At 49.7% G+C, this 12,083-nt stretch overlaps 1 protein-coding gene across 4 annotated transcripts in view; it reads left to right on the top strand.

The window, feature by feature from the left end:
• RPTOR (regulatory associated protein of MTOR complex 1) overlaps positions 1 to 12,083 on the top strand; it is a 148,754-nt gene that overhangs the window by 90,159 nt on the left and 46,512 nt on the right. For 3 of the 4 annotated variants that reach the window (XM_086473479.1, XM_086473478.1, XM_086473477.1), the window contains exons 13-18: positions 48 to 158; positions 5,715 to 5,789; positions 6,375 to 6,440; positions 7,079 to 7,270; positions 8,522 to 8,662; positions 10,598 to 10,715. In XM_086473479.1, coding sequence (XP_086329605.1) covers positions 48 to 158; positions 5,715 to 5,789; positions 6,375 to 6,440; positions 7,079 to 7,270; positions 8,522 to 8,662; positions 10,598 to 10,715 — 703 coding nt within the window. The remainder of the gene's footprint in view (positions 1 to 47; positions 159 to 5,714; positions 5,790 to 6,374; positions 6,441 to 7,078; positions 7,271 to 8,521; positions 8,663 to 10,597; positions 10,716 to 12,083) is intronic. The other variant, XM_086473480.1, reaches the window with a different exon arrangement.

Raw genomic sequence — 12,083 nt, 5'->3', positions numbered from 1 at the left:
AGAGCGGAGCCGCTCGCGAGGCTTTGCTGTTCTCTCTGCCTCCCCAGGCCCTCTCCGTTGGCATTTTCCCGTACGTGCTGAAGCTACTTCAGAGTTCAGCTCGCGAGCTGAGGCCGCTCCTTGTCTTCATCTGGGCCAAAATCCTGGCAGTGGACAGCGTGAGTACTTCCGAACCTGGCTGTTCCCTTTGGGTTTCAGCAACGTGCCTTCCCCACCCCTTTAGACTTGAGACTTTCTCCTGAGGTGCTTCCGAAACATGCTGTGTTAGCTGGAGACCAGCATCTTATCTTACTGATTTATTTGACTGGTGTGAAAGCTGGCTTCTGCACTTGGTGCATGGGAACCCCCCGTTAAGGTGCCGACGCTGGGTAGGTTGGCTGCCCTCCTCTTCATCCCTGCCCGGGGCGAGAGCAGCTTTGCTCCGTCTGCTAAAGCTGCAACGTCACGTTAACATCTCGCAGCTCCTGGTTCCTCCCCTGGTGCTGGGCTGCGGGGGCTCTAGGTAAAAGCTGTCAGGTCTCACTGGTTGCACCTTTCGTGGGGAAGATGCTGTTTGCTTGCTGAAGGGGCTCAGAACGCGCTCGGGTCTTCTGCCACGTGTTCCCAGGTGAGGGCGCGCAGGCACACGCTGTTGCTCTTCATCAATTTGTTCCCTTTAGGTTGTGAACAAACTTGTTCCATTCAAGACTGTTCCCGTCAGTCATCAAAACAGGCACTGGGTAGTCTTCAGATGCAGAATTTCCCTAGAAATAAGTCAAAAGTAATTTTTGGTGACTTTACATACAAATCCTGCTCCAAGCCTAAAGCACGTGCTGATGCGCTGAAGATGGTTGGCGCAGAAGTATTTACCCCCCAGAGAAGACAGGTTATTCCGATTGTGGATCCATGATTCTGGTCTTCTCTACGATACTTTGGCACCTTTCAGGAAGAGGTTTAAAAACTGAGCCCTGATGTTTAAAAGTGGCCTTAGCCAGAGCTCTAGTTTGTGGGGTTTAAAATAAATAATTAAGCAGGTAAGTAATTGCAGATAAATTTGTATAGTCATATATATGACTGTGGTTTGTGGGTGCAATTAGTTGAGCAGTATAAAATTATTAGGAGTGATGTGCACAGTTAATTGCAGGCACGATTATAAGCCAATAAGAAATTGTCTGAACTGCTTGTAGAAGTTGGATCTTGCCTGTTTGGGGGTTTATTTTTGTTATATCTCTTCCATTTCAGTCTGGAGAACAATACTGAATTTGCTGGAATTTTTCCCTGCTGTTGATCTAGCATTGTCGGGTTTAGTTTTATACATATACTTTCATTAACATCATAAGAGGATTTCGGAAAGCAAAGAAAATGAAAACTATTCATCTTAAAGCTACTCTTGAAAAGCTCATTTTTGATGCATGCCTCTCTGTGGCTGACGCTTCAGCCCCGGGTATGGTTTGGAGTAGGCTCACGTATAATTTACATGGAGCACCGCGCCATCCTGCGCTCTCTGATGGTGAAGCCAAGCTGAGAGGGCTCTTTCCCCCTTACCCCCTCCTGCCACCCTCAGGCTTGCGCCCTCCCATGCTCTGTTTTATCACCTCACACATTTGGTAGGCTGGGCTTTACAACAGAAGAACGGAAAAAATAGTCTTAAGTGTTGTATTTGGGTTTCTTTCTGCTGTTCCGCTCACTAGCTCCATGAACAAGTGGTGCAAGTGAGAAGGGAGGAGAAGGCACCTTTGGCAGGGAAGTGCCGTGAACACTGCCGAGGGAGGGGACAGGCGGCAGCTCGAGTTGTCAGGCTATAAAGGGAACAAACATGTCCTGTCAGAAACTAAAAGAACACTTTCTCGTTATGTGCTAACTATCAATACAGAGATATCCTCTCCCTCTGCCAACACAAGGCTTGGGCACGTATGTTTGAGACAGATTCAGTTTGAACAAAGTTGAACAACACCCAGGATCACAGCGTGCATGCCGTGTGGGTTCCAAGCTCTCGAGCGCCGCTGCCTGCTCCGCTTCCCCAGCCCTGCGTACCCCGAGGGGGGATTTATCCACACGGGCCACAAGACCGGTGTCCGCCCGCTCCAGGATGAGGGACGGTCTTTTGGTGCTCTGGTTGACCCAGTGATGCCGCAGTTCGTGACCTGTCCGCGCCGTGGGAGCACGCTGCGCCGCGTCGGCGTCGTTTTCCCCAAGGTGGCCCTTTCCAGGGCTCGGCGGGGGATGACGACCGCAGGGACGTGCTCCGTGAGCGCGAAGGCAGGAGCTGCCACCGAGGGGCAGAGGCAACGATCGATCGTTGGCCTGCGTGGAACTGCTGTAGGGTTGGTGCTGCGCGTGGGGTGGGCGCGGGGCTCCGAGGTCGCCGTCCTCTGCCTGCGCTGGGCGTGCGGCTTCCTGGCTCGGCTCTGTTCCAGCGGGTGCCATCCGTCACCCAGCTGAAGCCACTGCCCGAGCATGCGAGAGAGCATTGGTTTTCAAACATTGTGCCAGATAATCTTTGTCCTCGCGATAACTGTGCGGTGCTGTCACTGCCCTTCGTCTGCTGTCCCCGTACGTGTGTCCTGTTTGGTTTCAGGAGACTGTCGCTGGTGAAATGGCTTTCGTTAGGGCTGGAGTTGGGCTGGCTGCTCGTTCTGCTCTGCACTCGGGTCTGACTGAATATAAGTATAAGACGTGCCAGTGCCCTGGAGAGCAGAACCTCCTGCTAAGATAATGTTTCTGTTCTGGTCCCTCGCTCGTCTTGGGCAGGGAGGCAGAAGGAAGGTGTTCCGGCACGAGGCAGCAGCGCAGTGTGCCGTGTGTCCGTTCAGATGATGCCTCCAGCAGGCGTGGTATGCGGTCAGGAATTGTGCTTTGCCATAAAAATCCCAGGATAAGTCATGGTGTTGCAGAAACATTGCACCTCGGATGGGTTGGTTTGTGTGTGATGTGTAGGTGTCTCCGATAAACATCGGAATATCTGGATCGATCTGCTTTAATCCCATGTATAATCCGATGATTTTTCATAGGAAATTCGTTGAGGACTCTAGTCAGCTCTGCCTGAAACCTGCTGGAGTGTTTCTAGACAACCCACCTGCGGAGCTGCGTAGCGAGAGATGGTTCAGGGTTGCCTGCTGTGGGTATCTGGTAGGTGTAGGTTGGTGTAGGAGTCACCCTGTGTGCTGCTGCGTGGAGATGGCTCTAACCCGTGCAGATACAGCTGGGGTCAAGAATTCACTACGTACTACATTGATAGTGTTTGGTAAACAGCACCTGCTAAATCTTAAATATGTGAATTTAAACGGGGAAAAAAAAATCCCCCCACCTGTAGTAGGATTATAATCAGGAATTTAGGCAAGATCAATAAACCTTGTACATTAAACAGTTCTGAAAATGTGACTGCTGCCAAGTGGGACAGCGAAAAAGAGATCTTGCCACCTCAAAGAACTGGCTGAAGACAGTAGAAACCAACCTTTTCTCATACTTTTTTAAAGCCGTAAATAGTATGCTTGCTTTCCAGATGCGTCCTTTGTTAGCAGGATTGTGGCTGCTGTTCCCCATCTCATGATGGGTACAAATACTGACGTGAAGCGTTCCCTGAGGGTAACGGGTCCAAGTACCCGCCCAGGGGTGAGGGTGCGCTGACCAGCGTGGTCACCCAGGCCACCCCTGCGCTGTGGCGGTGCTGCAGGAACGTGGGAGGTGTTTAGGGGCGAGTTACACAGCACGTACGTTGTATTATGGAGAAAGAAGAGATCTGTGCTCTAGTCCCTGCCCAGCACTGGGAGCTTTGTGGTTTGTGTAAGTTCGGAGCACCAAGCCTGCTCCTTGTTTTGGTTGCGTTGTGTTGTTATGCACAAGTGTAGCTGCTCGCTCCTTGAGGAGGAGGCGTCACTGGTGCTGACTTCCCCTATTGTTCACAGGATCTAAGCAGGGAGGGTTTGAGCAAGTGTGCTGGCTTTACAGGAGCTGCCTCCCTCCCTCGGGCCGCAGGCATTTGGGTAGCAGCGGCAGCACGATAAATGTAGTGTGAAGACAGGCAGCCTTCTCTTTGTTGGGGTCTGTTTGCTGACACTAAAGCAAAGAGGTTTTTTTGTTTTGTTTTGAGGGTTTTTTTGTAAGGAACAGAAAATATTCGTGCTGAGAATGGAAACAGGGAAGAAGGAAGCCTGGTTCTTGTGCAGCGTTACACAGAAGTCAGGAAAGCCTCTCGTAGCTGCAGCCTGGCATCAATCCATCCCCTCTGCTCTTTGGTCTGCCAAACTGAGCATCTTTACTCCCTTCAGCAATAAAATATTCTCTTGCATCTCTGTCTTGCCATCCCCTCTGCTTTCAACAATTAGTTCCCTCCTTCACCTTCTCTGCTTTTATCCTGATAAAAAATACATGCTCCTGACTCTGGCATGAAGCATACAACAGAACCACAGTCGCGGGGGAAACTGATTGCCAACTCGGTATTTCCTCCCTTAAATTTTCACTTTCGTAGTATGTTTTCTTTCGGCCTGACCCCAATGTGTCAGCCTGAAGCCTGGGTTGGTGTGTTAGCAGAAACATGCTGTACACCACGCGCTTCCCTGCGGATGCTGCCCCAGGAAAACCTGCCTGGTTCTCCTGACAGGCTTTTAAAGGCAGTGGAGCTGCTCTGCAGTTTTTGGTTGTGCGGTAGGAGATCGTGGTGCTGTGTGCCCCTGTTGTGCCTATTTAATATGCATTAGCACTTGACCAAATAATACAGCCATTAGTCTCGTTTGTGTGGATGAGCTGAAATCTTCTTATCAAAACCTCGTCCCACCTAGGCAGGGGATTGAACAGAATAGGAAGAAAGATTATATGAAGAATGAATAATTCCTTCCCCGCCCTTACAGATGTCCTGGTAATCGCTCAGTGATGGGGGTGCTGTAAGGGAACGTGTGCCGGGGTTATGGCACGCAGCAGTCTCCAGGAGTTGTCCCGCTTGTGAAGGGTGGTACTTCGACATGTGCAAGGCACGGACTCTGCCGTCCTGGCCTGAGTGAGGCCCGGTGGACGAGGAGGGACCCCGAGAGCATCTGCAACCGCCTCTGCTGTGCGCTCGGCAACCGGGAGTGCCCACGTACCTCTGAACAGGCAGCACAAGCTGCCTGCGTGACTCTGGGTAGCTCGTGCGTGACCAGTGTCCTCTGAAAGGAGAGGCCTGGGCGCTTGGTCCCTGCCTGGGGCACATGACAGATTTGAGCAGGGTTTTACCCTGGGTGGGTAGGTGTCTGTCTGTACAACTAGAAGGTAGTGAGCAGCAATTATCAGCAAGCCTGATCCATGTTAAGCTAACTGCCTTGACACGGGGTTGGAAGTTAGACTTCAGAAGATGTAATCTTAAACAATTTTTATTCTGTTAAATATTAAAAAAAAAAAAATCTAATTCCTCCTCGGTTTTGCCTTTGGTGGCTCTCAGGTACTGGTGCAGGTTTAATGTGGGACAGAGAGATGCCAAATGTAATCTCCTGAGCAGGAGGTCGCGTTTTCCGCTACAGTTTGTGTCTTGTTGGAGGGTGGCAGAGGGTTCCCTGCTTTAGACACTGCTCGCCCTGCCGGCCCTTCTCCTGTGGGGATGTTTGGTTGTGGCCCTGAGGGAGGGCTCGCGCTTTGTTTTGCTCCTCAAATGAAAACAAGATTTGAGAAAAATGATTAAGAGGTGAAATATTCATACATCATTAGAGGAAACAGTATTGTTATGTTCTGGTACTCACTGCGTTTTTCTTTGTCTCGTTTTTCAGTCATGCCAAGCTGACCTTGTGAAGGACAACGGTCATAAGTACTTCCTTTCGGTTCTGGCAGATCCTTATATGCCAGTAAGGACAAATCATCTTTATTCAGACTCTTCTAGCATCTGCTTAGCTTGTCTGGGCTTATCTGTTGCTGTTCTGATGTGGTTGGTGCTAAGGTGGGCCTGCCTCCTCCCTCCCTCGCCTGTGACACCTGCTGGAGAGTCATTGCTGAGCTGTGGAGTCGCTGACCAGGGGAGTTAAAAATGCCCCTGCCAGGCTGCATGACAGAGACAGCCCAAGCAAACAAGGATTTGCAAATTCATTTGAAGTTCTGTGAGCGCAGGTTGCTCAGTGGTGAGACGGGAGCTGGGGGCAGAGGCAGTCCGATCACGCTGCAGCTTCCCTCTGCCAGAGCTGGTCGTGGTTCCCCGTCATAGGGGTTTGTGTACGGGGTGGGTTGGGAGGATCCTGTCGGCAATCTGGTGGGTGTCTCGGGTGTAACTAGTGACAGGACTGGGTGACGAGGAAATTCTGGCTTGCTTTCCCCTCCCTTGTTCTTTTGGTGTGATACAAGCTGCGCTTAGAATAATCTCACATTTGGGAAGGTATGGGATGTAGCTGTTCTCTGACCTGTTTTCTGGATAACCATTAGTTGTGTGTTGTTTTAAGGCTGAACACAGGACAATGACAGCTTTTATCCTGGCTGTGATTGTTAACAACTACAACACTGGACAGGTGAGTCCCGACATCCTCCGTTCGTTCTCTCCTACGTCTTCTCTGCATCGTGCCTTTCCTTTGGTAAAAGTGTCCTGGCTTGCATTAAAGCACAACCCTGAACTGGAAAACTGAAATAGAAGATTGCTTTACAGTATTTTTGGGTGGATTAAAAGAAAAATTGGCCTGGAGGTGTGACAAACACATTATGGGTCTGGCACCTGGAAGCGGAGGTTAAGGACACAAGTCACTCAAGAACTACCTCTCCAGGCAGCGCCCTGACGTGCTGTTAAAGAAATAGTGCCTGGTTCCTGTCAAGTGGAAACTTGATGGCTGTGATAAAGTTCTCGGGAAGGGTGTGTGGAATGAGCCATAAACCTTGGGGCTCTGACAGGTGCAAGGAGTATTTCCAATGAGGAAAAAACTGGCTTTATGCGTTACAGGAAGCATTTCTAATGCTCAGCTGTTTAACTAGCGATAGCAGCGTGTAGCTGACCTTCCCCTTGTGCTGCTTCCAAATGGTGTTTTGTAACAAAATTGGTATCTAACCACTGAATAATTATTTTCTCTTGATTTCCTGTCTATTTCAGAGATAATCTTCTTTGATGATGAGGTGGGAAGCTGTCATCCAAAATAAATTGCGTTGATCTGTGTTTTAGGAAGCTTGCCTTCAAGGAAACCTGATTGCTATTTGCCTGGAGCAGTTAAATGATCCACATCCTCTCCTGCGTCAGTGGGTGGCCATTTGTTTAGGACGTATTTGGCAGAACTTTGACTCAGCCAGGTGGTGTGGTGTGAGAGACAGCGCTCACGAAAAGCTCTACAGTCTCCTCTCTGATCCGATCCCAGAGGTAAAAATTCAAATTTTTAGGTAAACACCAGTGGTGTTGTGGGCAGCCTGGCAGAGGGCTACAGAAATACTTACAAAACCAGGGCCTTCAAGAGCTTTACGATTGCGTCTGGTTCAAAGAAAGATCTTACTGCTGTTTCTTCAAGGGGGTGCAAATCATACAAGCCCTGCAAGAGAAGTAACCAAAGAAATGCAGGGGGAGGTTCATGCAGCCCAAAAGCGCTGGGATCTGGGCACCACAGTTAGGAAACACCACGGGTTTTGCTTACTTGCATATCAAAAACTTGTTAAAAGTGTGGTCCCAAAACTCGCTGGCTTTTTGTCCCAGTGTGAAAACTTCTCCTCCTGGTATGTGAGAAAATACATCTTTAATTGAATGTGCTTTACCTTTGTGACAAACTCTCCAAGAGAGAAGCGATTCTTGTGCAGAACCTGCCTATGATTGACAGAGCCTGTCAGACCCCAGTGAAATCACACTGTACGTGGGAGAAGCAAGCCTGGAGATAAACACCATTGCCAACATGCAGCGATTAAAGATTAGATTCCCCTTCACAATCAGTCTTTCTGTCTTGCATCCTCCACCTCCTTTCTCTGGCCCCATCCTGCCACCATTTACGAGCTGCATTTGTGCAGAGGTCAGGTTCTCTCCTTATGACACGCCCGCAGCTCTCTGAGAAGCCAGAGTGAGCGTCTCTGCTTTGGAAGCCCATCCCGCGGTTGCTAATTGCCCCCTGTCCCCACCGTTCGCAGTCTCTGCCAAGGCAAGCTGCAAGATGACCAAGCCATCTGATCCCTCTGTTCTTTGTGTGATCTGGCAAAGCTTACCCTGATTGGAGCTGCTCTTTCCTCCTTTTCTGTTTTCCGTTATCTTCTGCCTTTCTATGAGCCCTTATCTGAATACTGTCGTTCGGCACTTATTAGAGATTCACATCCCAACAGTAACTCCCCGCGTACCTTATTCCTGTTAATTAATATTCTAGGCAACATCAGCTGGAAAGATCACCCATGGGAAGGTCACCGAGTGTTCTGGGAAATTAAATACATTCCTGCATCTGTGAATACTTAAAACTCAGTGCTTTGCTGAATCTGGTTTGGTTTTCACTCTCCGAGGGCTTCCCTTTAACCCTCGCTATTTACCTGACACAGTAGTCTAGGTTTCCAGAGATGCCATTTGTGGGGATAAAAAAATCCCAGCGGCAAACTTTGGGCTGGAAACAAGAGGAAAATAATAATGAATGTTTGTGTCTCACAGGTTCGCTGTGCTGCAGTCTTTGCACTGGGAACATTTGTGGGCAACTCAGCGGAACGGACCGACCACTCCACCACCATCGATCACAACGTAGCCATGATGTTGGCTCAGCTCATCAACGACGGGAGCCCCATGGTTCGAAAGGTACGAAGAGGCTGGCGGTACAGCCCTTGGGGGGTTCATGCTGATGAGCTCTGCACTGTGCCTTCAGAGCGTGCGTTATTTAATAGACTTTTCAATGAATTTGGCTCATTTGGAGGTGTCTGTTTCATCACGAAGGCTTTCAACTTCAGCTCCCGCTGAGGAGCAATACACACAAACGATGACACCAGTGAAACCAGCAGCACCAACCTACTGCTGCGGCCAGGGCTCGGCACTGAGCCTTGCGCCACGTGCAGAGGCGTTCTGGGAGGTGGTTTTATCCCCTCACCCTTTCTCGAAGCACATGACGCAACGTTTGGTTTACGCTGCGGTGTAAGGAGCCTCCTGACGGGACGACCCACGTGTTGGCAAGGGGGTTGTTCAGATTGACGTGTTTCTGCTGTTCCACGGTGGACCTCTGATTTAGCTCATGTATTCCACTAAGCGAATGTCTGAAAGAGGAGTAACAACCTCAGGGTTTTGTGGGAATTTTTGTATCCTGGGTTTTTGATTTAAAGAGCATGTGAAGACATTGGTAAGGAAGGAGAGCAATTACACTGAAGTCTTTTTCAGGTGCATAAAACACTGAGAATTCTTGCTGGGCTACTCTTCTGCCAGTGCTCCCCTGTTGGTTGTGGGTTTGATTGCAATATTTTACATTACAGGACCTTGGATTTTAAATGAAATAGTAATGTATTGCTAAAAACATGGAGTATGCGGCAGTCCTAGGGGAGGAAGAGGAGAGGGAGTAAGAGTGCTGTGTAGAGAACATGAGCACTCCACTCAGGAAAAAGATCTTGCTGCTTTTAGAAACCACAAGGGCGGATGACAGACTGTTTCAAAGTAATTCTCCAGGTTTTGAAGAATTACAATTTCTGATGCACCGTTGTACATCAATAGTACACTAAATAGTTTTGGACATTCTGGGTTGTTCTAGGTGGGGGTACTTAGGTGTCCTAGTGCTTACGTTACTTAAGTGGAACACCAGCACCCTGACAGTTGTCACCAGCATTGTGAGGACTAATTTTTGTTGTCTTGTTCCAGCATTTAATCAGTTTAATTCAGGAGAGACCTGCATGTCACACTATATGCTCTTTGAGATTCACAAATCTCTCTTTTGGAGATCAGTCCCCTGAGCAGAGAACAGCAACCACAGCCGGCTCTCCACCTCTCCCATTCCCAAGTGCCTGGCGAGCCGTACCTGGCTGCGGGTCTGACCTGCGCCTCTCTGCCCTCCCCACCCCGCCCTGTAATTCAGGGTCTCAGGTTGTGGCTGTGAGAAAGAACTGATGGTCCCTGGCGGGGGGGGGGCACCACCGCGCTCGTGGCAGCTGCTGACGTTGCAGGTCAGGACAAGACTGTGCGGTTCAGCGCAGGACTCGGAGCAGGGCCCTTTATGGAAGAGCTGAGCCATGTCCCCAGGGCCTCTTGTCAGATTCTGTTCCCTTCAGCTCAGAGCAGAGGTAGGACAGGCTGTGGGACGAGCGCTCCGCTCCATGCCTACGTGTGCAGCGTGGGGAGAGGGTCAGGCTGTGCCGGGGGGGGCACTGAGGACACGGATCCCTGGCACAGCTCGTGGCTGCTCCGCAGGAACCACACACCTCTCGTGGGCAAGACGGCGGCGTGCGCAGGAGGGCAGGGAGCTGGGCACTGGGCACCAGTTCAGTGCTTTCTGTGGCGCTGCATCAGTTTGACAATATTGGGCAGAATCAAAGGGTGGTGGGAGCCTGTTCAGCAATAAAAGACTTGTGAAGAATGAGATTTGAAACAGGGTACCCTGCCTTTCTTCAGTTCATCCCTGTGAAGTGAAAATTACTGCTCTGGGTGGCCACCCAACAACATCAGCAATAACGACCACATTGTTCTGTGTTTCCCTTTGATCTGTTGTTTCTCACCTACGTAACCATGAAATACCTGTTTCTTCTGCTCCCTCCATAGGAGCTGGTGGTGGCTCTAAGTCACCTGGTGGTTCAGTACGAGAGCAATTTCTGCACCGTCGCCTTGCAGTTCATGGAAGAAGAGAAGAATTACCCTCTGCCTTCTCCAGCTGCACCAGGTAGGTGTTTCGTGTTTGTGTGGACAGGAAACGTGTGGCCTGAAAGCGCTTGGGAACTCCTGTTTAAGGAGTTTGCACAACACAGTGAAATTCTCGCTGGTGGTGATTTATCGAACAGCACCGTTGCTTCAAAGTCGAGTGACGTGGTGGGTAGCTCTGGTGTCTGTTTGGCACTGTAATATCTTGCGCTGGAGCAACGCATCCCCTGCTGAGCCTCCATCGAAACCACAGCTAGAGCTCCCCAGCAAGTTGTGCAGACTGAACACCCTGTCAACTTCAAAGACATTCCCTTCAGATCAAGATTGAAGTATATTTGTCAAGGCAGTGCACAGGCTTACCAGACTTTCCCCCCCCGCCTCAAATTATACCTGAAACTTCAGTGTCACGTTGACCTAGCGAGAAGCCTCGCCACCGAGCGCTGAACCAACCACGCTCTTTGTAAAGCGCCAGACAAGCAGCAGTGAAGAGCTTTCTGCTCTGTGCCTGTGGTCCCATCCCTTTTTGTGAGGAATGAAAAGCCCTAGTGAAATTGTTACTAACCTTGTATTTTCTATCGATGTTAAGTACATTGGAAATCTTGAAGGATAACGGGACTGTTGCAATGGAGACTTGGAGACGAGAGCATGAGCTGTCCCTGCAATGAGTAGTTTAATCTCCCTATTGTCTGAATAACGAAATCACATTGGAAAATAAGCTTCTCCACATTTGTCCTTTTTGCTGCGTGCAGTTTATGTGGTGCTTGTCCTTATCCAAAAGAATCCTGAAGCATTTATAAGTAGGATGCACTGGAAGCATTGGCCCCACTGCCATAATGCAGCCACCTCTGAAGTGAAATAAAATAGCTCTGCTGAGGCCCTGGTGCTGTGTGTGTGTTCAGGAATGAAAATGAGAAGGTTGGGAAATGCTAAGTGTCCAGGTCGTGGGTGAAATAGGAGTTGAAACCAGGCCTGAAATTTGGTCAGGAAAACAGAATTTGCCTAACTCATTATAATGAGAAATTTTACTGGATTTTTAATGAGCAGAAGCAGACAGAAGCCGGCCAATGCTGCCTGCTAAATGGTTTCTGCTGCAGCAGCGTGTCCTAGCCCAGGGTCTGGGCAGTGGCCCAGCATCACCCTGGAGAGGAGAGGCTCGTGCCTCTCTGGGTAGTCTGCAGGCCCGGGCAAGGCTCGGCTCACCTGGTTGTGTTGGATGTGACAAAATTTCGGCCAAAAGAGCAGAGACACACGGTCCGTGCTGATTAAGTGCGCAGAGGGTCTTTCGTCATACCTCATTCGGGTTTAGCCTAACGGGCAATGACTAAATTCTGTTCATATTGGTAGTATTTTAGTTACATGTTTGCTGGGAAATAACCAAAAGGCTATGATT

Source organism: Leptosomus discolor, chromosome 15, assembly GCF_034619465.1.
Source record: "Leptosomus discolor isolate bLepDis1 chromosome 15, bLepDis1.hap2, whole genome shotgun sequence".
In the NCBI taxonomy this organism is placed as follows: domain Eukaryota; kingdom Metazoa; phylum Chordata; class Aves; order Leptosomiformes; family Leptosomidae; genus Leptosomus; species Leptosomus discolor.
The sequence above is the reverse complement of the archived record's forward strand: the minus strand, read 5'-3'. Positions and strand labels throughout refer to the sequence as shown.